At 40.1% G+C, this 23654-nt stretch overlaps 1 protein-coding gene across 1 annotated transcript in view; it reads right to left on the bottom strand.

Annotated features, from left to right (window-relative positions):
- The window catches only part of thsd7ab (thrombospondin, type I, domain containing 7Ab), a gene marked incomplete at both ends in the record, with an annotated part of 147092 nt that overhangs the window by 48983 nt on the left and 74455 nt on the right, over positions 1-23654 (bottom strand). The window contains 4 exons of the mRNA XM_080040068.1: positions 976-1091; positions 12843-13077; positions 16867-17061; positions 23163-23366. Of these exons, the coding sequence (XP_079896194.1) occupies positions 976-1091; positions 12843-13077; positions 16867-17061; positions 23163-23366 (750 nt within the window). The remainder of the gene's footprint in view (positions 1-975; positions 1092-12842; positions 13078-16866; positions 17062-23162; positions 23367-23654) is intronic.

Raw genomic sequence — 23654 nt, 5'->3', positions numbered from 1 at the left:
CGCCAAATCTGATCGGACAGCTATCGTAAACAACACCTCTGATTAACTCGGGATATCAAGTACCGAGGAACGATGTTGTAGTAGAAATCCCATTAGACCTTGGAATTGATCCAGATTAAATTTATGATATTTACATGTGTGCAGGAGATGCCCTTAGACTAGTTCATTAAGGGTGAAACGAGCCCCCGGATACTCCTGCACTTTGCTCTAAAACCTTTTGTGTGTGTGTGGGCGGTGTCTTGTTATTATTTGCAAGGTGAAGATATCAACAGCATCAAATTAGAATTCACAGCCGTCGATGCATTACGAGGAGATTTATGCCCCCGCGTCACAAGCGGAGGTCATCAAAATATGGGCGATAATGATTTTCGCTCGTAAATCAATTTAATGTGCTGCTGGCCCCCGCTCAACAGCTTGTTCGAATGGCTGCGTGACAAAGGTGACCTCATCTGAACCATGTTGGTTTTTTTTCTTCTTTCACAGCGTGGAAACAACAACAATGCAAAGCAAGAAGCCTCGGGCGACTCGGCTCGCCAGGCGCACTTAAAAGACGTCAGGCAAAAAGGTTATCTTAACATGCCAATCCGTCAAATTAATTACGCGTAACGAGACGTGAGTGTATGTTTTTATGTGGAAGCTAATTTGTTCGTCTCTAGTTTTTCCACACTTATTGTTTGTTTACTTCTGGACTGGAGTCAAAGCAATACAATTGTAATGTAATATTATTGTTAATTATAATATTATAGGATACTATTATAGCCTGAAGCTAGGATGCCAAACATTGTGTCGGAGACCCTCTCTGTAAACACAATTTTCCAATTTGTGAGAAGTGAGATATATAAATCTATCTAAAAAAATGTAACTGGCCAAATAAAATAGTTTATTAACCATGATTTCCTTTAAGTGATATGTAAGAGGCACTTTTACTTATTGGTCATCTGTCATTGCAGGCGATTCGGTATTTATCCACTGTACCTGCATCACACGTCACAGGACATGGGGTCCAGTCACTGAAAGGCGTCATGATGCAGTCTTTCTTGCAGGGCAGCTGACAGGGTCGCACCGTGCTGGGGCGAGGGCCGTCTGGACATCTGGGCAACACAAACACACACGCACATACACATACACATACACACACACAGCTGGTCAGTAGAGTAACAATGCTGAGAACTCTTTGCACATTCACCAAAACACATCAGCAATTTTACTCAAGAGAGCTCTAGATTGCAATGCTCCTTTGTTAACCCCTTGGAGAATTTACAGAAGCTACGATGGCCTAGAAGCTAGTTACTAAAGATGGCATTATCAAGAATATGAAAATGTGTTCAAATTGAAGTGTCCTATCCACTAAAGTGAGTATTAAAGAGAAATATGCACTAACTTAAAGTTCTTCTATTCTTCTTGTGTCTCCTTGTATACTTTGGTACTAGGCCCCTCTATGACCTCTATATACTGAATGTGAGGACATTTTAAATAGTGACTATACTACCATGATTTAAAGCTTCAATAAATATTATCATAGAGGTTTGGAACACTAACCATCTGGGCATTGCTTCAATAGAGGGTATAATTATTCACAGCATAATCTAGGGCAATAAAAAACTGATGAAAACCTTTGTAATCACATAGAGTTTATGACTGATGTGTGCCATCTGGCTGACTGGTCTGAGGGATGCTCATAGCCCCCAGCAGGCATCACAGGAAATGTTTCACAGGCCAAAATGAGGATGTTTTACATGAATTTCTCTCTCTGTGGAAATTGTAATGCACCAAAATGAGACACTGCAGGTGAATAGGGTAACATTTCAAACTGTTTACTAACGTAGATATCATCATGAAACTGTGCCAGTTGATTAGTTACATTACCCATATTTTCTGTATTAAAATCTTTCAGAAATGTTTGAATAAATATGCAAATTTGGCAATAACTTTTCATGAATCTGCATCCATTTCACAACTAAACATAAGAATTTTGAATAAAGCCAGATTTAAAATATTTATTTCATTTTGACATTATGTTAGTGTCCATAGCCTTTTTTCGTTTAATAAATGAAAAAGTACTATGTACATGATTATGGAAAGTTTAGTTGATGCTTGTTTAGAAGTTGAGATTTTTGGTTCAGAGTATTGGGAAAAAAACTAATGATGAGGTAATAACTACATGAAAGAAGACAAACATGTTATGGAAGCAAAATAGCCAAAAGACTAAAAATTGACCATCGCTTGAAACAACTCTGCTTTTGCCTGCCATGTCTTGCCTTCAGGCTAAAACCAGCAGACAAACATATCAGCCTCAAGCCAAAAAAAGTCCCTTGTTTTAACTTTGATTCTAATTTAAGTAAGTGATACTCTCCTTCTCATAGGACACAATACAGGGTCAAGCCCAGGATCTATCCAACAAGAGTTAATCTTCTCCGGTCATTTACGCACTTTTAATCTGATCTGAGCTGTAACAACACTGCATCCGCGGTCTGGCTTTAGCCGTGCATGTTGCAGCTTTGTTTCCTTATCCCACTATGGCTGACTATGGCACCGATCATCTGGGTCACGTTTTTTACTTTTCCCAAGGACCCCCCCCCCCCCCACCACCACACACACACACACACACACACACACACACACACACACACACACACACACACACACACACACACACACACACACACACACACACACACACACACACACACACACACACACACACACACACACACACACACACACACTTTCTCCTCTGGGCGTTACTCCATACTCGTTAGTGTGGCGTTATCAGGGCAAACAATAGGCAGCCTCACAGGGGAAAATTGTAGTAATGTAATAATGGAACAGCGACACAAGCGAGCGATTTATTTTTAATACCAATAGACCTAAATCCCCCTTGAGCAGAAACAAATCCTCTGGTGTCTTCATACGAGTGAGCGAATGGAGAAATGAAAAAATACACAGCTGGTGGATGTAGCGAGGGGAGGGGGGGTATACCGTACATTTACATTTACATTTACATATAGCCTTTAGCTGATGCTCACGTCCGTGAAGAAGTGACAGAACAGGTGTCTAGCTTGAGGGCTCTTCAACCAGCCAGTTGAGATCCAACCAATTTACATGAGATTGCAGAATATGTACACTACCGGCGCCAGTGTTAACCAGGATTGTAATTGATTTATGTATACACCAATTTTAAGTCTGTACTACCTGTAGGGATCAAAAGGCTCTTTATCAAGTGAAGCCTGGCAGAGAATACAGTGTGAAGACAAAGATGGAAATCATACGAAAAACTGTGAGATTTAAATATGATCCACGTGAATATAGAATAGATGGAAAAGCAATTCATTTCTATAAGCAATCCAATAACTATGAGGCACATATAAAACCCATAGGATCATGAACCAAATTACTCAAAGCTATAGTGCATAACGTCTACATGAGATAAGCCTTCGGTGATCACACATGGATTTAATACCTCTGTTGTAAGTCCAGGTTTTTTCTCAGCAGTAGAAATCAACAACTGAAACAAATTGTGGGCGCTGCTTGAGCTCCTACTCCAGTGTCGGGGTAAGGGGGGGGGGTGACACCGTATTGTATTACTGGTCATACTGAGAAATGCAGATCCGGGTAGTGTTGAGCTGATAGGCTTAAATCAACTTTGTGTCAACTGGTTTGGCGATGGCTTGAATGTAACCGACATTTCATTCGTATGAAAAAGTTACGCACTATAAATTTAAGTCTCAGGAAAACAAAACTTTTGATAAAGACTCGTTACAGTCTCATAGTGTCAGTTCCACAAAGAAAGAGAACAGCAGATTGGCCAGATTGTTGATCCATCTATTAGGATATTGAGGAATATGAAGTGTTATTGACCATTAATCCATGGATCAAATCCAGCCCAAAATATGATGCAAACAAGATACTGTGAAGAGATTTCACAAAGGAATATTGCAACTGAAGGTGCCGAGGCTTTAAAGTGCCATATGAAACAAATGTAGTGCGGACATTCTTATTCACGCAAGTGATCTCTAAAATCATTAGCACTTTTTCAAAACTTCTCCTGCTAAGTTTTTTTCTTGTCTGTTGTCTTTTGTTGCTTTTTAAAATGCATAATGAATTATTCATGCTTCTAAAAAGGAACGCAGATCTTGTATTTCTTTTGTTTATTGATGCTTGATTCCTTGAACATTCTGTACAAACATCTCTCCACATCAGAAGAGATCATAGCACTAAGGCGGCTTTAGTAAATGTTTTCACTGCTCAGAGCTCTTTGACAACAGAGGGGGATTAAACCTCTGACCTTGTTATATTCCCTCTGCTGCAGAGAAAAATGGGGGAAAATGTCTCTGCGGATGAGCTACAGTTTACCACTTGTGTAAGATGTTGAAAGCACATTAGAAACAATATTCCCATTTAGATAAAACACCACGGTTATAAAACACAGCTTGACTCCTGCCTTTGATCCAGGCGAAAACACACACACGCTGAATACCAGAGTAAACCTTGGAGGACTTAAAAGATCCATTTCTGTGTGAAGTGCAATTTGACGGCCTTTTAAATTCTATCTTCCCCTCTCTCGCATACACAGTAAAACAAGCAAATGCTCTGGCGAAACTAGACTTACCAGAAAAACAACAGCTTTGACTGTGGTTCAAATAAAACCTACCGAAAGTGACTTTTTGTGGTGGACAGATAGTTGATGTGGTGCCACAAAACCTCTTAGGGAGGAGGTCAGGGTGGACGATCGGGGGAACAATGACAAATGACTTTGACGTGCTATTCCACTTTTAATATCCTGTCTCCTTACAGCCACATGCCGTATCTTTCCTAAACCAAGTGTGTTTGTATCCAAATCTTAACCCCAGTGAGCAGGCACTTAACATGAAGAGTTTTTGGGAAAGCTCATTTTTGGAAAAACACTAATTCAAGTTTCGCTGCAAGATTACCAAAACTCCACATCCTTCCCATGTAATCCGATCCATTTGTTAACTGAAAATCCCGTTGACTTTCCGGATTGAATTAAACATACACATTATCTAATTATGGCACATGGCTGCACCAATTTACGTCAGAGAGTTGCTGATCCCACATAAGTCTAATTGACCTCCAAGGTCTGAGGTCACAGGAACAAGGGCTAGAGGTAGTTTAGAGTTCACCACTTGTAAGGGCAGAGGTTTCCTGTATTATGAGACAATGTACTTCTTGACGTCATCCATCCATTTTATCAAAAATATTTTAATATTTGACTTTATTTTCACAGTTTATTTGTGACAGTACAGCACTTTCTAATCATGTGTTGTGTTTTATATTAATACACTTTTTACTTTTGAAGTGAAATAGTTACTGCATTTGTTTGGGCCCGTTCTGCTCTGGTCCTTTTTTGTGTGGAGTAACAAATAAGTTGGCTTCGGTTTGGTTGGGTTTGTTCAAGGTTTAAGGTTCAACGGTCTTTAATATGATTTTTTTTTAACTTGCATAGGCCTACATGAAGAGCAAAATATTGTTCCCCCTGTCCAACACAGCGTAACACATACAATTCAATTAACGATTATACATTTAGAGCAGCATACAAGTTCAAGTTTCAAATGTAAAAATTATAAAAAAATAAATCTTGTTGTCCCTCTTTATCTCCACCACTTTCCTCCCACTGTCCAAAGTCATGCAGGTCATTCAAAGGGAAGCCACTCTAAATTAAGCCCAGGTGTAAATGTGAAGCATGACTGTGTTTGTTTTTATATTAGGCCACTTACACACGGCCTGCTCTGATTGGCTCAAGGCCCAGGAGAACCTAAACAAGATCAGTTGGTGCAAAAAAAACATGACTGGGTGGATTCAAGTCTCCTTATCTGACACCTACATGTTGATATAGGTCAATTGGATGATTAGTATGTGTGCATATGTCTTATTCTAATGTGGAATCATTGCTAAGTGCTACTCTTAGCCCTGATTTTTCTTAATACAAACCCTTTGTAACCAACCCATGTGTTTTAAGTACTTTACATATAGGTCAATGACTCATAGCAGGTTCCACTCAACACAGAGAACCATCTGTTTTGTTCCCATTTCGGTCTAATTATATTGTAGCCCCACTAATGATGCGTATTATCCAAATTTAGATGATTAAAAGTGAATTGCATTCCAGTTTTTCTGGAGAAAAAGAAAACAGGCCATGTTTGCATGTTGGCAGAACACGATAGCAGCCTGAATAACTAACTAACTGCACAATGCTTGGCTGGATGACTGTGTCCGCTGGGGTGTGAAAGCTACTTGTAATACTGTTATTTATGCATTTTTCATTATGCATACAATTTGTGTTATCCACTGCTGTCCTCCTTTAATCCCTCCTGTTGTCATTCTGTCCGACATTGTCACGTTGATATTTGCTGTTTATTTAAGGAAAATAAATGTTTATTTACAAGGCGCTTTGGGTATTTTATCCTAACTTCACAATATTTATATGATCGTATTTCATCATCTATGTCTTCACAGTTCACTTGTGTTTATAAATGCCCTACATTGAAATGAAAGAAGCCGTCTAGTTGTGGCTTCTGATTTGGTTTTAACTGTCTAGTCGGTTCCAGTCACTGTCATGATCTCATAATGATCTTTAAATGTCTTGATTTGTAAGCAAAGCGAGAACGTACACACACACCACTGCGCCGGGAGCTCGTCCCAAAGCACAACATTAAAACAAGCAGCCGAGCCTAATGCTTATGTTTTGTTTGCCGCCATTAGCGTTTTGAGTGATGAGAGGATATTTTTTTGGAAAAATTGAGCAGATGGTTGAGCAGAATGAAGAGGACTGTCAGTAGTTTTTGTAAGAAATTGTACACACACACACACACACACACACACACACACACACACACACACACACACGTACACAAAAGGTCTGGTGGGAAAAGATAAGGGCCTAATTAATTTTCATTATCAAAATTATGGCTCTACAAAACAAGAACATCATTTGTTTAATTTAGCATAAAACAGTTGCAGCTCTTCAAGGACCCTTTTCAGTGGATGTCTGTGGCCTCCTTCTCGAGGGCTTTTAGCAATACATCACAGTCACGAAAAAAAAATCAAAGTAAAGCAGCTTCTATTAGAAAGCATGGCGGGGATATGATTGACTGAGCTTAATATGGCTACTGTCGATTACATTTTCACAAAATACCACAGCATCAATATGATTACACAAACAAACATTTGGTAGCAGGCACCACACAGGCTGTCACAATCAATAAGCAGACACTGTTTTTTTCCTCACACCACAACAGTTTTTTTTATGCAGTGATAGCAGACCAAGCCTAAGGCACTGACATATTTGTCTCTGTTGTCTCTCTTTGAAAGTCACTCTTTTAGTGTGTGTGTGTGTGTGTGTGTGTGTGTGTGTGTGACATGCACTCTGTAAGGTTCATTGCTTCGGGCTCTGGAAAGGGAGACAGCTCAAATCCATCTATGAATCAGAGACAGGGCATATCTGCATGTACAGGGTGCAGGCGGCCATGTTTGTTTGTCCAACTGGGGTCCCATGGGTGCACTAATCAAAAAACCTGCCAAGTTGGACTGTGCCAGATGAAGACATACAGTGCAAGGGGAAACACACACACACACACACACACACACACACACACACACACACACACACACTAAACAACAGGGCAAGCTGGAAAATACTGCCTATGATCAACTGTTTTACTGCTTTGGTCAAGACATGAATAAAAAAGACAGTTGGCACGGTGCTTTGCCAAATCTATGGGGGAAATACATGACAAATGGTTTCATAAAAGACTGACTTTGACCTTTACACAACTGCAGTTTATAAACTGAAAGGAGTAGAGAAACTGCATATGTTCCGGTGTGGGGTAGAAGGGATCGCTGAGTGTAAGAGTGATGTGAATCATATCCGCTAAGGCCTTTGCCGTCACCACATCTCAACCCAGCTCAACACCTATGGGATTTTAGAGTGACGTTCACAGACTTGACGAATGCATTAAAAGAAGCACTGAAGCTTTTCTGGAGGCCGGTGGTGTCTAAATCATCCCTTTATGTCTTTTTAAATGCTGTCAAGTTGCTCTGCTTATTATTCTCTAACTTACTACTTTCAATGTCAAAAAGTTCCCATACCATTGTCATATGGAACAGGGACGAGCAGAATATCCATTTTAAGGGCAAATATTTGAAAATATCTAGCATTGCTTTCTTGAGGAATGGCATAAATGATTGATTGACTCACTGCTTATTGATTTTCTGTCAATCAAATAATCAAATGTACTCTTGCATTATACAGTATATGCCTTATACGTCATACCACTGTTGGAGTATTGTCAACTTCTGACTGCTGTAGGGAAGGAAAGGGACTAGGGAAGTAAAAACACACCTTGACTGTTGGTTGAAAATGGGGAAAAGAACACACATCAGACGTTAAGGTTGAGCTATTTCTTGACCCCGACCTCCACGCCACATTGCCTCTCTCGCTCTATAAAATAATGTCACTTTACTTCCCAGGCTAGATGGTCTATTTCCCCTGAACATAAACATACGGCTCTTTGGGGGCATTTGTAGCGTGAATGGTGCTGTCATTCTTCTCGGAAAGACAGTCTTATTAAACTGGACCAATAGGATTGTAGATGTATTTCAACTCGCTCTATATTGGAAATGTCCATCACATACTCATTCTTAGTGCAAATATGTGACTCCTGTTCATCATAATAATTGCATTTTGTGTTTGCGGCATGATGTCATTATATTTTCAAAACATTTTGATTTGAAGTATACATTCTATTCATTTGTTTGTTGTTGTTTTCTTCTGGGGTTTATTCAGACCTATGCGGCTTGCATGTTGATTACTGACATTTCCACCTCTCCCAGCTGTTTTAATTGTCTCCTGTTGCTTTGAAAACTTGCTTATCAAAGTGTTGATTGCCAGGCCTCTTTTTGTAGCTGACAAATGCGGCTAATTGCCAATCAATCTAATAGGAACCCCATCTTGGTGGCAGTGTTTGTCATCGCGAGTTAAAGAGTAGAAGTCATTTTCCCATGTGGGGTTCAAATTGTTTTATACCCACTGTGTGTGTGTGTGTGTGTGTGTGTGTGTGTTAGTTCTTGGCTAAAACTAAAACATTTATTTGTTTACGATTTGAATAAAAGAGCAATATTCTACACCCTGTAGCAGTGTGATGGAAGTCGCCTAGAGCCAGTTACTGAAGCCCTGCCAGTGACAGAGGCATAAGAAAAATATACCTACAGACTTTGAACAACATCTTTGAAGGGTTACAACAGTCAGAATACCTACAAAAGGACATTACATGTATAATGGACACTGGGGCTTATCTGTGGCTGTATACAAGCTGAGTCAGAATGTAGTTAGTTCAGCACCACGGACAGCGCCACACCGGTCCATGAAGGCAGGTGAAAATAGGCCTCACAGTTATGGCTGTCCTGTTTGACAGACAGCACTCACAGTATCAGTCTTGGCTTCAGGCAGAAGGGAACTGAGGCTGTGGAGAAATATGCAGCTGTTTATTTTTCTGTGGTCCAGACTATAGAGTACAATTTAGCTTTGTTGTATTCGGTATATTTCTGTCCGCATTCCTTAATTCGAGGCAAAATCAGAGCATGTAAACACACTGTCTCAAAGCCGCACATGTATCTCATTTACAGAACACAAGTTGGATTGTTTTTTAAGAGAGTGGTTTGGGAGTTCAATGCTTGAAACACATTGGAATTCAGAGATGTCATTGTTTTCCTGGAAAATCCGGGTCAAACACAGGTATATTTCCAGAAAAGGAGCCCATACAATTTCTGGCATTTCTGTGCCCGCTGACAACTATCCATTACAAGCAAGGAAATGAAACAATGAGATATCCTGTAGAAATCCAATGCCAAGGAATCGAATGCCGCCTTAAAATATTCCTTCATTAAATGTCGGTAGGGGTTGAAAATGTCATACAACGTCTGGCATTTCTTTAGTCGAGTGTGTGACCTTTATGACTCAAAAACCTCAAACTGAGTCAGCGGAGGTCAATAACAATAACCACCTACTGAGTGGTCTATGGGGGTCCACTTTGGCCAAATGTCTTCTTTTCATTCCTCATTAAAATTTTTGCCCTGTTTACCAATTATACCTGATTACATGAAGTTATTGACCAGCCACATACAAAAGATAATGGAGGCCAAATTGATTGAAACCACTCTTCCACAGTTACTCAGTGCCATTAGCCCCTGACACCCCCACTCCTCACACTCTCCAACCCGCTGGGTTTGTGTTTGTCTCTTGCTCAAGCATTGTGAAATTAAAGTGATAGTGCGTAACTTTTTCATATGAATAAATGTCGGTTACATTTAAGCCATCGCCACACGAGTTGAAACAAAGTTGATTAAAGAGGACCTATGATGCTTTTTGACTTTTATGACCTATAAACGTTGTTATGATGATTCATAGTCATGCTTAACCATACTAAATTATCAAATAATGACTTACATGCATTTCGACGTATTCCCTGCTGACCGTCTGGGGTGTCTGTGCAGAGCACTAAACACTATTCTAGCCAGTCGAGAAGTCACGTCTTCAAAGCGGTCTACCCTTTCATAATTTGTGACGTCGCATAAAAATTTGTGACGTGACCACGCGGATGTTTCCATGTATGGTAATGCTGTCACTTCCCTGTTCGCGTCTGCCTCGCGCCCTTATAGGTCCATGCTCGCGCTTCCCGCCACTGAAAGTGTTCCGGAAGGAAGGTAACCAATCACAACGGAGTGGGGTTTGCAGGAGGGGGGAGGGTAGCGGAGATGGCCGATGCACAGGTGGAGGGAGCGGAGATTGCCGAAGCACACACACTCAAGTGTTGACAGGAAGTGCTGGATCGCCAAAATAAGAGAAAGAGCTTCCCGAAAATCGACATAGTTTTTTGTGATGTGATTCGTGTCAGGTTGCTCTATAGCAGTGTAAAACAAGAAATTAAGACCAGAAAAGTAGTATAATAGGTCCTCTTTAAGCCTATCAGCTCCACAAAACTCACTCTGTATTTCTCAGTATGTCAGCGTTTAAAAACCGGTGTCGCCCCCCTAACACTGGTGCAGGAGCTCAAGAAGTGCCCATGAAATGTTTCAGTTGTTGATTCTACTGCTAAGGAAAAACCTGGACGTACAGCCGAAGGAATAAAATCCATGCCTGATCACCGAAGACTTACCTCATGTAGATGCACCTACAGTGTTGTTGTAATTACTCAGAATTCCTCATGGGAGTGACGTGAAGTTACGTAATATAGCTTTAAAAATGAAGTACATCCCGGACTCAGACCTCTCTTCCTGCAGCTTGATACGTGCAGCTGAAGTTTCTGGGTCAGATTCTCAAACAGCCTGACATTGAACCAGACATTAATCTTCATTTTATCATGCAGGGCTCTCTATGAATCACATTTACCTTGTAAACTACACACTGGACCCTTTAAATAATTCACACACACCTTCTTTTCACTGATACGAACACTTGGGAAAGAGGAGGAAGAATTTACTGGTCTTGAACTGAATTTTTCATTACTTTTCCCAAGGACTGAATCAATCTACTTTATATTTCTTATCCTAAAAATTGGACTTAGGCTGATCTACTCCTTTATCTTTTTAGGTCGAATGAATCAGTCGAAAAAACAAGTGCCACCAGGCTAGAACCAAATGTTCTGGTAGATGTTAAAGAGGACCTCTTCTGTCTTTTCTGGCCTGAAAAGTATGTGACAATGTCAGATAGTTGCGTTAAATGATAGCTACTACTCCATGAAGCGACTCCAACATCGAAAAACAAAGACCTTAAAATGAGTTTAATATGTCCTCTATTAAGTAAACACAACGGTGTATTTTGAATCCACCTCATGCGGCGTAATCCTCCAGAGGTAAACGCAAACATGCCTCGTCTCTCATCTGCCTCATGATTAAATTGCCTTTAAGTATCAACCCCATTTTAATTACTGTCATTATCATCAATGAGGAATTACCAGCGCCCAAAAACGGCAGGGTTAATTAGGCTTTCAGGGACGCTGTGATTATTTATTTATCTGCGGTCGCCTGTACGGGGAAGATATGGATTAAGAGTTAACTTCACGTAGAGTCTGCTGTGCTTTCTTAACCAGTTCTCCTGACACTTTGTTGGTTTTCCTTTTTAAATAAAGCTTTCAACGTCACACACACACACACACACACACACACACACACACACACACACTCACACACACACACACTCACACATTTGCATGTAACGTTTAACGTTATCATGTAAAGTATGGCACCAACGTCCTTTTCGAATAAACAAGCAAAAGTCTTGTCCATTCATTAACTTATCAGATACTCATAAATCACTGTTTAAATTTAAAACGAAAGGCTTTCACAATTTTCTTTGAAGAATGTCTCTAACCTTTTCTGTGTTGATAAAGCGATGCCAGTGAACAAAAGAGGTTCCTTAACAAATGGTTCCATACATGAAAAGACAACTTCTCCCTCCCATCTTTCTATTCTTCTTAGAGCAGCTCTAGATTCCACTGATAAGTCTCTTCTTTTTGGATAAAGGTGTCCCAATCAGTAACAAAATCGAATGTTGTTGAGATTTGTTTGAAATGTAATCTTCCTGCTCTCGGATCTTGATTGGCCCTTGATTGAAAACACATACCGCCGGTGAATTGTTGTACAAAGCCGGTGGATTGTAGTTCCATAAGAAGTGAGCAATTTTCCTTCCAAACACAATACTTCCAGGAGCTGATTTTACAATACAAGCACCTTCAAATCATGTAGAAGCAAAAAATAAATAAAAAATCCGGTTTCAAGTTTCAAGTGTTTTCGAAAGAAGCAGAAATAGAATAGAAACTAGCGCTTACTTTTTAGGTGGCACCTGTCCCACGTTTATCCGCAGGCAGATGACTTTTCGGGTCTGCATGCCCATGGAGCAGGGGCCCCCCTCACGGACCCCCATGGAGGTGTTGAGAGAGGCAGCGGAGGGGTCTTCGGTACAAGGGCCCCACGGTCCTGTCTGCCAGTGGTAAACGGTGCAGGCATGTTCGTTACAGTTACGCACCTCCTGGAGGGAGCTGCTGTTTGGGCAGAGACCGCCACCTGAGGAAAAAACAAAACAAAATACAGTCAATATCAAAATGGGAAAGAGTTAGGAAACATCATGGCTCTCTTGTTTTCATGTATAGGAGGGCTACAAGCCGCAACAATGGATTGTTTTTTATCTTTATAATGGGTACTCATGGTGAGGGGTGTAGCGAAAAAAACTCTGGGCCCCATACATTGCTAGTCTCTGTGGGCCCCATTTTTCCCTTGATCCAACAAAAGTCAAAATAAAAGCTAATGTGCGTATGTTGCAACAGTTTGCAAACTAAATTATGACAAGATAATGTTACATTTTGTGCTAACTGATTGTTCCGCTACAATAATAATAATTAATACTGCCTTAATATTAAAATGGGGAACATTGGTAACCAGAGTCAAGACATATGATGACTATATAGAAAAGGTGTACCTAACTTTAATAGCTAAACGAACTTGGAGCTTGAGCACATTTTCTCCTCTTGCTGTAAAATCGAGTCAGCAGCTCTATACAATTGGACAAAAGTGTGAATGAATCCCGGTTTTGTGAGACCCACTGAATGAAACCTAACCTTACACACATGAAAAACTTTTATAGGAAGGGTTTCCTGGGGTTCTATTGTGGAATAAATGCTTTCAACAGCCTTTAGATAGCCTTGTATGTAACCACTGACAGGGCAGAAAAAAAATGATAAAGTAGCCATATTTTCAAGTTCACACTAGGATTGTATTTTAAGCAAGTGAAAACTACCCATTATATTCATAGTGTCCCACCTGGTCATTCATATTCAATGTCAATTTAATATTTTAAAAATTGACAGCTTGTAATGCTCCCCAACTGTCTAATAAATGAAAAGGATTTTCACCTTAAAAAATACACTTCTTACACACAGGAGAGATTGGAATAGCTTAATAATAAAATGTGAAAGGAGACTGTAAATTAGACGGTTTCAAGTTTCAAGGAGATGTGAGAATTTGCTGCCCTCTGAGGCTCAAGTTGATTTATCTGAGACTGCTATGTTTGATGTGTTTGTCTGGGATACAGGCTGAAGACAACCACACTGAAATAGTATTATCTTATTTAACATATGTCATTGTTACAACATAATGTCTGACGTCCATCTTGTTTTCAAAGAATTTCCTTTATTAAGATAGATCTTATCTTGTTTTTTTGTGCAGTATGTTGCAATGAGATTTCAATCAACTTTGTCTGTTGCCAATTGTCTCTGGGATTACAGGTTAAGTGTTTTGGACAGGTGTTGTTTCAAAAGACTGAAGACGCTGCCTAGAAGTCCTCTCAATGAGTTTATGCCATTGATGTTGTAAGGTAATCTGGCTTCATCAGAGTTTATTTAACATTGTGTGCCCCTGAGTTCGTCTTCAAGGGGAAACCTGCACACAGTACATACATTGAGGTACAGAGAGTTGAATATACATACTGTATGTCCCAGCTGTATTCAGGCATCCATTTTTTTTATGTGACTATTTAGGCTAACTGCAAGTCTCAGGTCAGACTTTGGGTGCAATACTTTGGTGCTCTCAAAGGATCCTTTGTGTTCCCAACTCCCATTGCTACCTTCCTGTTTGTGCCTGTCTCCCAGTCATTTATCTTTTGAGTCAGTCAATCAGTCAGTCAGTCAGTCAGTCAGTCAGTCAGTCAGTCAGTCAGTCAGTTGTCGGGTCGATGGACTGAGAGAGCCCCTCGGTTCAGAGTAACTGCAGACACTTTGGGCTTTCAGCAGAAGATTGAGAGGCATTGCGGGACTCCACACCTGAATTTCACTGCTGGAGTTGACTACTAGCCAGCTCTATATGCGGCAGTATATTCACACACACACGCGCGCATGCACACGCAGACACATGCGCGCACACACACACACACACACACACACACACACACACACACACACACACACACACACACACACACAAACGCCTGGATCACAGACTGCCAACTCAGACAAATCTCAACCTAATGCTTACCGAGAATGAGGACCTGTCTGTAGAAAAAACAACATTGTGATTGCTATAGTCCCAACACACCGTGCCTCAAATAAGCTGTTGGTGAATGACCTAGAAAAAGTATACATCTTTTTGACAATGGGAACATATACATAAACCAACAGTGTAGCAGCATATGCGAGTTATTTACATATAGGTCCATGTGTGCAGCACTCACAAAGAGCAGGAGCATTTGCCACTTAACATGCATCTTGCATTTGCCACTTAAACAGTAAGAGGCACTTGGTTAATATTGGTCCCACAATAATCACCATGGAATTCAATGTAAGCAGCTATGCTAAACAGGTAATTAATTAAGATATTTGGCACGCATTTAGCACGTAATCCCTCTTGTGGTTGATCGTTAATATGAGCCCTGCATCTTAAAGCTTTGAGTAGTTCCTGTAGTTTCAAAATCATGGTGCTTTTTTGCATTAATGCAACACAGGAGCTGCAAAATCTGCGAAGTAGCCCAAAATCTAATCAGATAACTTACAGTACTCTGCAGGGGGAACCTTGGAGAAGATACAAAGCTTTTTTCATGTATTATTCTTGAGTAGTGGCGTTTTTCCATATACATGTGCTGCCTTGGCACATCAGCCCAGCACGGCAGGGGTTTGCATCTCCATTACAGCAAGGCTACCCAAGTTGTGGGTGTGCATTCAAATGATGATGCACCACCTTGACTTGATGACGTTAGTTAAAGTATAGTTAAACATTAATGTAATCAAAATGCAAATGTTTGTTAGCGTGTCAGTGGCATTTTCCAATACATGTTAGCACTGAGCTAGCAGACTAAGCACTTTTTATTTGCCACATGTAGAAATTACGTAGGCTATGCATGGAATTGGCTTTATTGACCCAATGTAATGTACGTTGAATAGGCTTTATCATTTGCAATAAGTGTTTGCTGAATATTATGTGAAAAAAACACTCATGTGTTCATCACAATGTGTTTTAGCTATAGTTAGAAATGGTTTGTTTTGTATTGCTCAACTATTCTTAAGCTACTACAAACACAGCTACTCTATTTCTATTCTAGTCAAGTCAAAGATTTACCAAACAGTTCTGGAAACTTTGGAACCCGTGTAAGACCTTTGATGGAAAAAAAACAAATAACTTATTGTTAAAGTGGCAGGTGAGATATGCAGTTCAAAAACGAATGCTACTGTAGAACAACTAAAAACAGCTAACACAATAAAGCTATTATGTGTTACAACCTAAAGCTGATATGATTATGTCATGTTTAGAACTCAAAACAAGCTACGATTCACTTTGCTACGGAAGTCACACATAGCTAGGTGGTTCAAACCAGCTACCAGCAAACTTAAACCATAGATGTTACCCTCCATCACTGTAATCCACGCCACAACCATCGCAGTGACTGTGAGGGAAAACACACACTGAGATAAGACATAGGAGAACGTTTGGAGACAATAAGACAGAAAGACAGAGGGACGCACACAGGGGTTTAAAACAGAGAGAATGAGAATATGCAGAGGAATGATCTTAGGTAAAGATTAAGAAAAAGTGAGTGTCAGGCGAGGAGACAGACCAACAGAAATAATCACTAGGGCCGATAAGCAGACAGTTCAAGATAAGGACAAGCACACACACACACACACACACACACACACACACACACACACACACACACACACACACACACACACACACACACAGACAAGTGTGAAATCCTAGACATTCAGTGTGAGTGACAGCAAAGGACGACTTGAAAGGGCCATGACGAAGCCAATATCCAGGCGTCATCTGCATATATTACCATTCGCGTTTCAGGTGGATTCTCACCTTCTCCGGCGTTGTAGGCCAGAATGGAGCGGGTCCTCATCTGCTTGCCCTCGATGGTCTTACTGGAGCAGGTCTGAGAGCAGGAGGACCAGGGCGTCCAGTCACTGAGCACACAGTCTCTTGAGCAAGGCACCTCGCACGGGACAGGGTCCAAGGCAGGGGAGGAAGAGCAGAGGATTTTGTCCACCTCCTCTCCTGAAAAGAGACAATGACAAAAAATAAGATAACAATGTATAAGGCAGGAAAGTAAGACAGAGTGAAGGTGAGTTTGAAGGTAAAATACACTGTAAACAAAACGTAAAGTTCAAAGGCAACTGTCTGCACTAGATTTTTGAGTTACAAGGCTAAAACTACAAAAAGAAAAACATTTGAGCCAACTAATTATCTTTTGTTGAGATAACTTATCATTCATATGTGATGAAAATGTAACTTCACATTTTTAAGTTCTACATACTAAGAATTTTAGAAAATAACAGTTGTGCCAACTAATTCTGTAACATCGAACAGTTTTGAAAACTTTCTGAACAACAGTTTAGTCATGCTCATTGCAAACAAACTACCATCTGTCCTTCCAGGTAATGACTTTGGGGCTTTGGATTTTGGTTTTTCTTGGCTTGGTATTTTGCCAAACGTTAAAAAAGTGGTTTTGCATTTCCAATCAAGGTTAATGGTTATATAACATTGTGTTATAGTGTTGTCGAAAAAAAGTTTTATATTGATAGCTAAAACAGAAGTTATTACATGACTACATTGCAATATTCCACATGTTTCCGGATAAACAGTTGTTAAGCAGAAACTACCATCTGTGTTTGCAGGTAATGGCTCCGGCCAAAAATATTAAAGTTTATTGTTGAAATCCAAAACAGGTGGTTTAGACATTGATTTCTGGGTATTAGAATTCCATGTGTGTTTACGGGAGAAAAACATTGTTACACACCATCTGTTTTTCCAGGTAGTAATTCACATTTATTTCAGAAGAATTTAGATTGTGTTACGCAAAAAGAATAGAAGGAGTATTTAATGAGAGTAGAGGAACTTTAGTGTTACATTTAGGCCATTGCTGATGGTCATATCAGGGAATTATCTTGTGATAGACAAAGTAGTGCACTAAGATTAGTCCTATGTACTGTATATTACATTATGATGAGAAAAGTAAATCCCATATCCCTTTTTTTTAATCAAAATTGAAATCCTATTACTAAAATATCCTCATTAGTAATACTTCTTGAACAGCATGTCCCCTTTATCACCCTGTTTGTGTTGCAGATATGTAACCTGTAGTAACCTGTTTCTTAAATTTGAATTGGGAGAACCACCTGTTCCACATAGGCCTACCAATTGGTTTATTTATCCAAATTAAATTCTTGGGTCTTTCACAATGTGCTTGTGTGTGTTTAGACATATCTACCTTCTATCTATCTACATTCAAAACCAATAGCTGGTGACTTGCGTAATGAGAATACGCTTAAAGGCTCAAAGATTCATTGAAAGAATTAGATTATCATCTTCTAACACTTCGATATAGAGCTGTTGGAGCGGCAAAATGAGCAGCTGTTGTCTTAATTGATGGCGCAAGTTCAAGCACTCAGCCCATTTCGAATTGTAAAGAGACGTGCTTGTTTTCTTAAGACGTCTTGTGTCACTAAGACAACTTGGAAAAATTTACTTTCTGAACTGCCACAATTATAAACATGGCATTCTCTGCTGACCATACAGAGAGAAAATAAGACAAACTGGTTCTTAAACAGCAGAAGGAGTGTCCTTTTGAAAACTATATTCTATAAAAGATTCCTCTTTTGACACTGATATAAACTCATCAGGCTAAGTTTGCAAACATGATAATCGACTCATGGCCGTAGGAAGGATTTTCCTAATACCGAGGTCAAAAATGGCTGAAGATTTAATTAAAAAAAAATTTATGTTAGGGACATGCTAATGGAAATGATCATATATCCATCACAGCATTTATAATGCATAACATAACATTAGTAACATTGTCAATTTGGCATCTCATCATCGGCAGTAGCAGCTCTACTTTATATGTACTAGTCTATAGCATATATAACCATTTAACTGTCCACCCTTTCTCTTCGCCTGTGGCTCCATCTCTGATATCTTCCCATATGTTCATTTAGTTTGCTTTAGACTGTTTGACATCTTAATTCGAGTTCCCTCATCTTGTTTAGAGAAGTAAGCTGTTTCTGCAAGTACGTGTCAAGTGTTTTTGAAGGGATATTTGTCTTGTCAGCTCTATTTTAATGCAATAAATGAAACAAAACCTGAAAGAAAATGACGGAGGACACGATCACGCTGTCCTCAATAATAGAAAACGGGCATGAATGGACTTCATCAAGATGAATGTGGAGTTTACCGACATCTCATTCAAAGATTTATGAGGAGCATTAATTTAAGTTAATAAATAAAAAACTGTTATTTCTTGCTGCCTATTTGAATCTCATGCCATTTAAGTTGACTTGTGCGTCTTTAAATCCAATTGTACATGCTTAAAACCTTATGTGAAGATGATTTTTAATAATAGACTGCATCACTGAAAATCGCAAGCATCAAAAATGTCTCAACACTAAGCCCCACAACCGTGGAAATGTCTGACTTTCCCGGGTTGACCCAGTATTCCTGGATGTCTGAGCTTCAGCGCAGAAATAATTCAAAACATTTCACTGGTGTTTTCCATATCGACTTGACAGTTGATTATGACCCTTTTAATGACTTTCTGCAGAAACAAATACATACGGATGCACTCTTGACTCTGGCCAATCTCCATATACGAAAGTGGCATAGAACATGGAAAAACAAATACACATGGGATTCCCACACACTAGCGGCCATGTTTTATTAATGAGCTCCTTGCGTCATGCCATAAGTGAATTATATTAACCCACATACTTGTCTATGTTGCTTCATGTGCTGCCAATGCCATCAAATCAAGCTGAGAATATTTTCCGCCCTATAATCGACGCACACAGCCTAAACCTTTCAATGGTTTGAATTGAAATTTCAAGCGGGAGGAGAAATCGCTTGAGCTTCAAAAAAGTCAGACCGACAAGCGTGACTTTGCATTAAGATGTCACTCCGACAGATATATGTGGTGAACCAATCGTGAGCGAACTAAGGTGGCATGAAAATCAGAAGTGACAAAAGGACCAAAGGCAGTTTTCAAGCACACACAGTGAAAACATGAATGAACCAGACATCCCCACTATGAGTTAAATAAACCCTCCTTTCTCAGTGTGCAAAGAAGAACCAGCAGTCTGCCTATAAGTGGGCAGGCAGACAACGTGAGCAATATCAATAGCCAGTTTCAATAACATTCCTATCGACCTTCGCCTGTTGTCTGGAGCTCGGGCTGTGTGGCCTTTTCTTTTTATGACTGGGACACAGTCGGAGAAAATATATACAGCTGACAATGCAGTGTGAGAAATCTCTGAGGCGAGAAGCGGAGTGAAAATCCAAACAGAACAAATCAATTTTCATCAGATGAGGGAAGTGAAGGTATGTGTGTATGTGTGTGTGTGCGTGCGTGTGTGTGTGTGTGTGTGTGTGTGTGTGTGTGTGTGTGTGTGTGTGTGTGTGTGTGTGTGCGTGCGTACGTGTGTGTGTGTGCGTGCGTACGTGTGTGTGGAGGGGATCAATCAACCGAAGTCAGGTAAGAAAGAACAGTGCAGCGTCTGTGTTACTTCTGTAGCTGCAGCACAGGCAAACGTCACTTCATTGTGATTGGTAGGAGGTGTTAAGGTGAGACACTGCAGGTAGCAAGGTAACATCTTTAACTTATACATATCATCATTCAACTTGACAGTGGATTACTAGTACTCACATAAAGACAATTCGTTTTTTGGAATGCAAAAATTCTGTTATTCAGAAATGTTTGAATAAATATGCAAATGTGTCGAATTATGTAAAATTTTCATCTATTCAACTAATGTTGAGATAATGGCCGTTAAAGATGGTCGTATTGGATAAATATACAGACGTAAACAGACAAAGTTTAGTAAAATAAACACCTCAACGTACATTTTGGACCCTTTGGTTATATTAATATAAAAGAAGACATGTTATGTAAGCAAAATAGCCAAAAATCTCTATACTATCCCTGCGTTCCAATACCCGTTCAACATGCCCTCGTTCACTTTCCCTAGGCACTTGCCCTCGGGAGAATCCCCGCCGCCATCTTAAGTGTCGTTCCAATTGTCTGGAAACTGAAGTGAACTTTGTGATATAGACCCTCGGAGGGCTGAGTGATCAAGTGAACATCCATGGTCACTCCGAGGTGGATATCACTCACAGTGCATTGCAGTTCGTCTTCTTCTTCTTCTCCTTTTATTTTCCGGTAGACTGTATGCTTTTAGGGACATCGCGGCCACCCGCAGGACAAATATATATATATAAATATATTCCAAAACGCCTCAATTAGGCTATCCTATTTCCATACGAACAATCCAGTGAATGTATTGCAGTTTACACATTGCTGCTATAACACAGATGGCTGCCAAGTAGAGGACTATTTAAAACAAATTTTTTTGGTTGAAACTAACATAAATAAGAAAATATGTCGGAGCAAACAATTTAAATGTGTAAGTAACAATATCTTGATAATCTGAGTTACCGTGTCGAAATTCAATGTTTGTTATGCTATGGAAATGGCTTTCTGCAACATAGGCTACCTTAGCAGAATGTTATAATTCTGTATTATTTGCATTCAGATTTACCTATGTAACTGACGGTCCATTGCGACTACAAGGGCAAGTGGGCAAGTGGGTTCCATTTAAATCCTCCGCTCCTCCCCCGCCCAGTCTCCCTCCGCTCTCCAAGTTCCCTCCGTGCAACGTATGCTGTTACGTCATACCAAGGGCTGAGGGTAAATGAACGAGGGGAAGTGCAACTACTATTGGAATGCAGCTTATGTGTTTGCCTGCAGTGTATTGCCTTGAGGGAACAAACCAAATTCTGGTAGGGAAAACATGAACAAAGATTTACTGAGAACATTTTAGAAATGAATGCGATCCCTTCAGCAGCACAACATTACACGCTGAATAAATAAAAAATGTTGTGTCAATAGAATGTGGTCCCTTATTTTGCCTGACATTTGTCCACAAGCCAGAAGGCAATAGGAAGAAGTCTGGGTCGCTCAGCCGACGCCTTATATTAAAGATTTACAGTAATAAAGAGTAGCAGTAAAAAATCAAGAGCGGCAAAGGGCACAAGATACTCCCAGGCCCGGGGCCCGCGGAGGATTGATTTGATTTAGTGAGAGTAAAGTTTAATTGTGCGTGGAGAGAGGAAGACTGTAATGAGAGAGACAGCGTGAGAGAGCAGACTGCGCTGAATCAAGCAAGCGTTAAAGTAGGAGAGCCTTCACAGGGGGAGACAGAGTGAGTGTGTGTGTGTGTGTGTGTGTGTGTGTGTGTGTGTGTGTGTGTGTGTGAGGATGATGAATGGCAACCAGGAGTCAAGTTAAAGGGAATCATTGAATTTCTGTACAGCCAGAGTTGGAGGTACACTACTGTGTAGAGGTGACTTTGAAAAATATAGGATTTTTTTTCAACACAAGGTCAGACCTCAAGCACTTCTTCAAAGCAAATGGAGGCGGGTCAAATAAACGTCTACACACTCCAGGGACAATAGTAGCCAATGTCGATAATATGTCAATCATTAGATCAGTCTCTGCAGTAGGGTTGCCAAAAAAAGAGTCAATATTCAGATACTAATCGATACTTAAAATTAACATCGTCCGAATAGATAATTATTTGCAACAGTATATCGATACCAACAGAGCCTATACTCCAGTTGACACACACTTCACACTGCCCCTCCCCTCAGCTGAACACTTAAGCTGACGTCCCCAGCATAAAACTTAACATGGCAAGTACTGCTGCATCATAAAACTGACACCCGTTCTTTAGGATGAATTTCAAGAGGTCGGTAAAGCTTCAAGTTTTGAACAGCCATCGTAAAATTTAACCTGGTCATTGGCACACGGTAAATGTAGACATTTATCTATTAGCAATAAGCCGATAGCCATATAAACCTGTTAAGTTGTTATTATTATTATTAAGCTATTGCGGCTATTGCTATAAACAAAACGATTAATGTTGATTTGGGAAAGATAGGCAGCAAATGTTATCAGTCCTATCAGTCTTATTTCCCCCACCCCGTGAGTGTCTAGTATCGATACCAATTTAAAAAAAATCCAGAATTGCCAGTGATTGTGTTTAATTCTACTAAATGAATCAATCCAATTCATTCAGTAAAATCTACTTGAGCGATAACAGACAGACCGTTGCTGTTGACACACAGGAGCTGTGGTAGCTGCGTGCCCGCTCCACAGGGCTTCTGGTCGTCAGGGATACACTGGTCCAGACTGAACAGCTGCCAGGTGTAACAGCTGGGCTCGTCACACGGCAACGCCTCCACCAGGTGAGGGCAGTTCCCTGGTCCTCCGGTCGGAACGTTGGTGATCTGACGTCTCCTCAGTTTGAAACCTGTAGCGTTATAAATACAGTGTAAAGACTTGACCCAAACTGTTGAACAATTACATTTACACCAACTGTACCCATAGATAGACAGTGGTGAAAGTAACTACAGCACAGTTAATTAAAAGGTGCTCCGAGGAACTTTCAGTTTGTGTTCATTCTTGCTCAGGCTGCTGTTCCTGGGTGAGCGTATACCCATGACAAAGGCATTAAGAAAAACTATCTAAAAATAGCGTTCTTTGCACTGATGGTCTCATTTGCTGTTACGTGTAATGTATGATCATCAGAGAAAAATTT

Source organism: Ammodytes marinus, assembly GCF_949987685.1.
Source record: "Ammodytes marinus genome assembly, chromosome: 13".
NCBI lineage: Eukaryota > Metazoa > Chordata > Actinopteri > Uranoscopiformes > Ammodytidae > Ammodytes > Ammodytes marinus.
The sequence above is the reverse complement of the archived record's forward strand: the minus strand, read 5'-3'. Positions and strand labels throughout refer to the sequence as shown.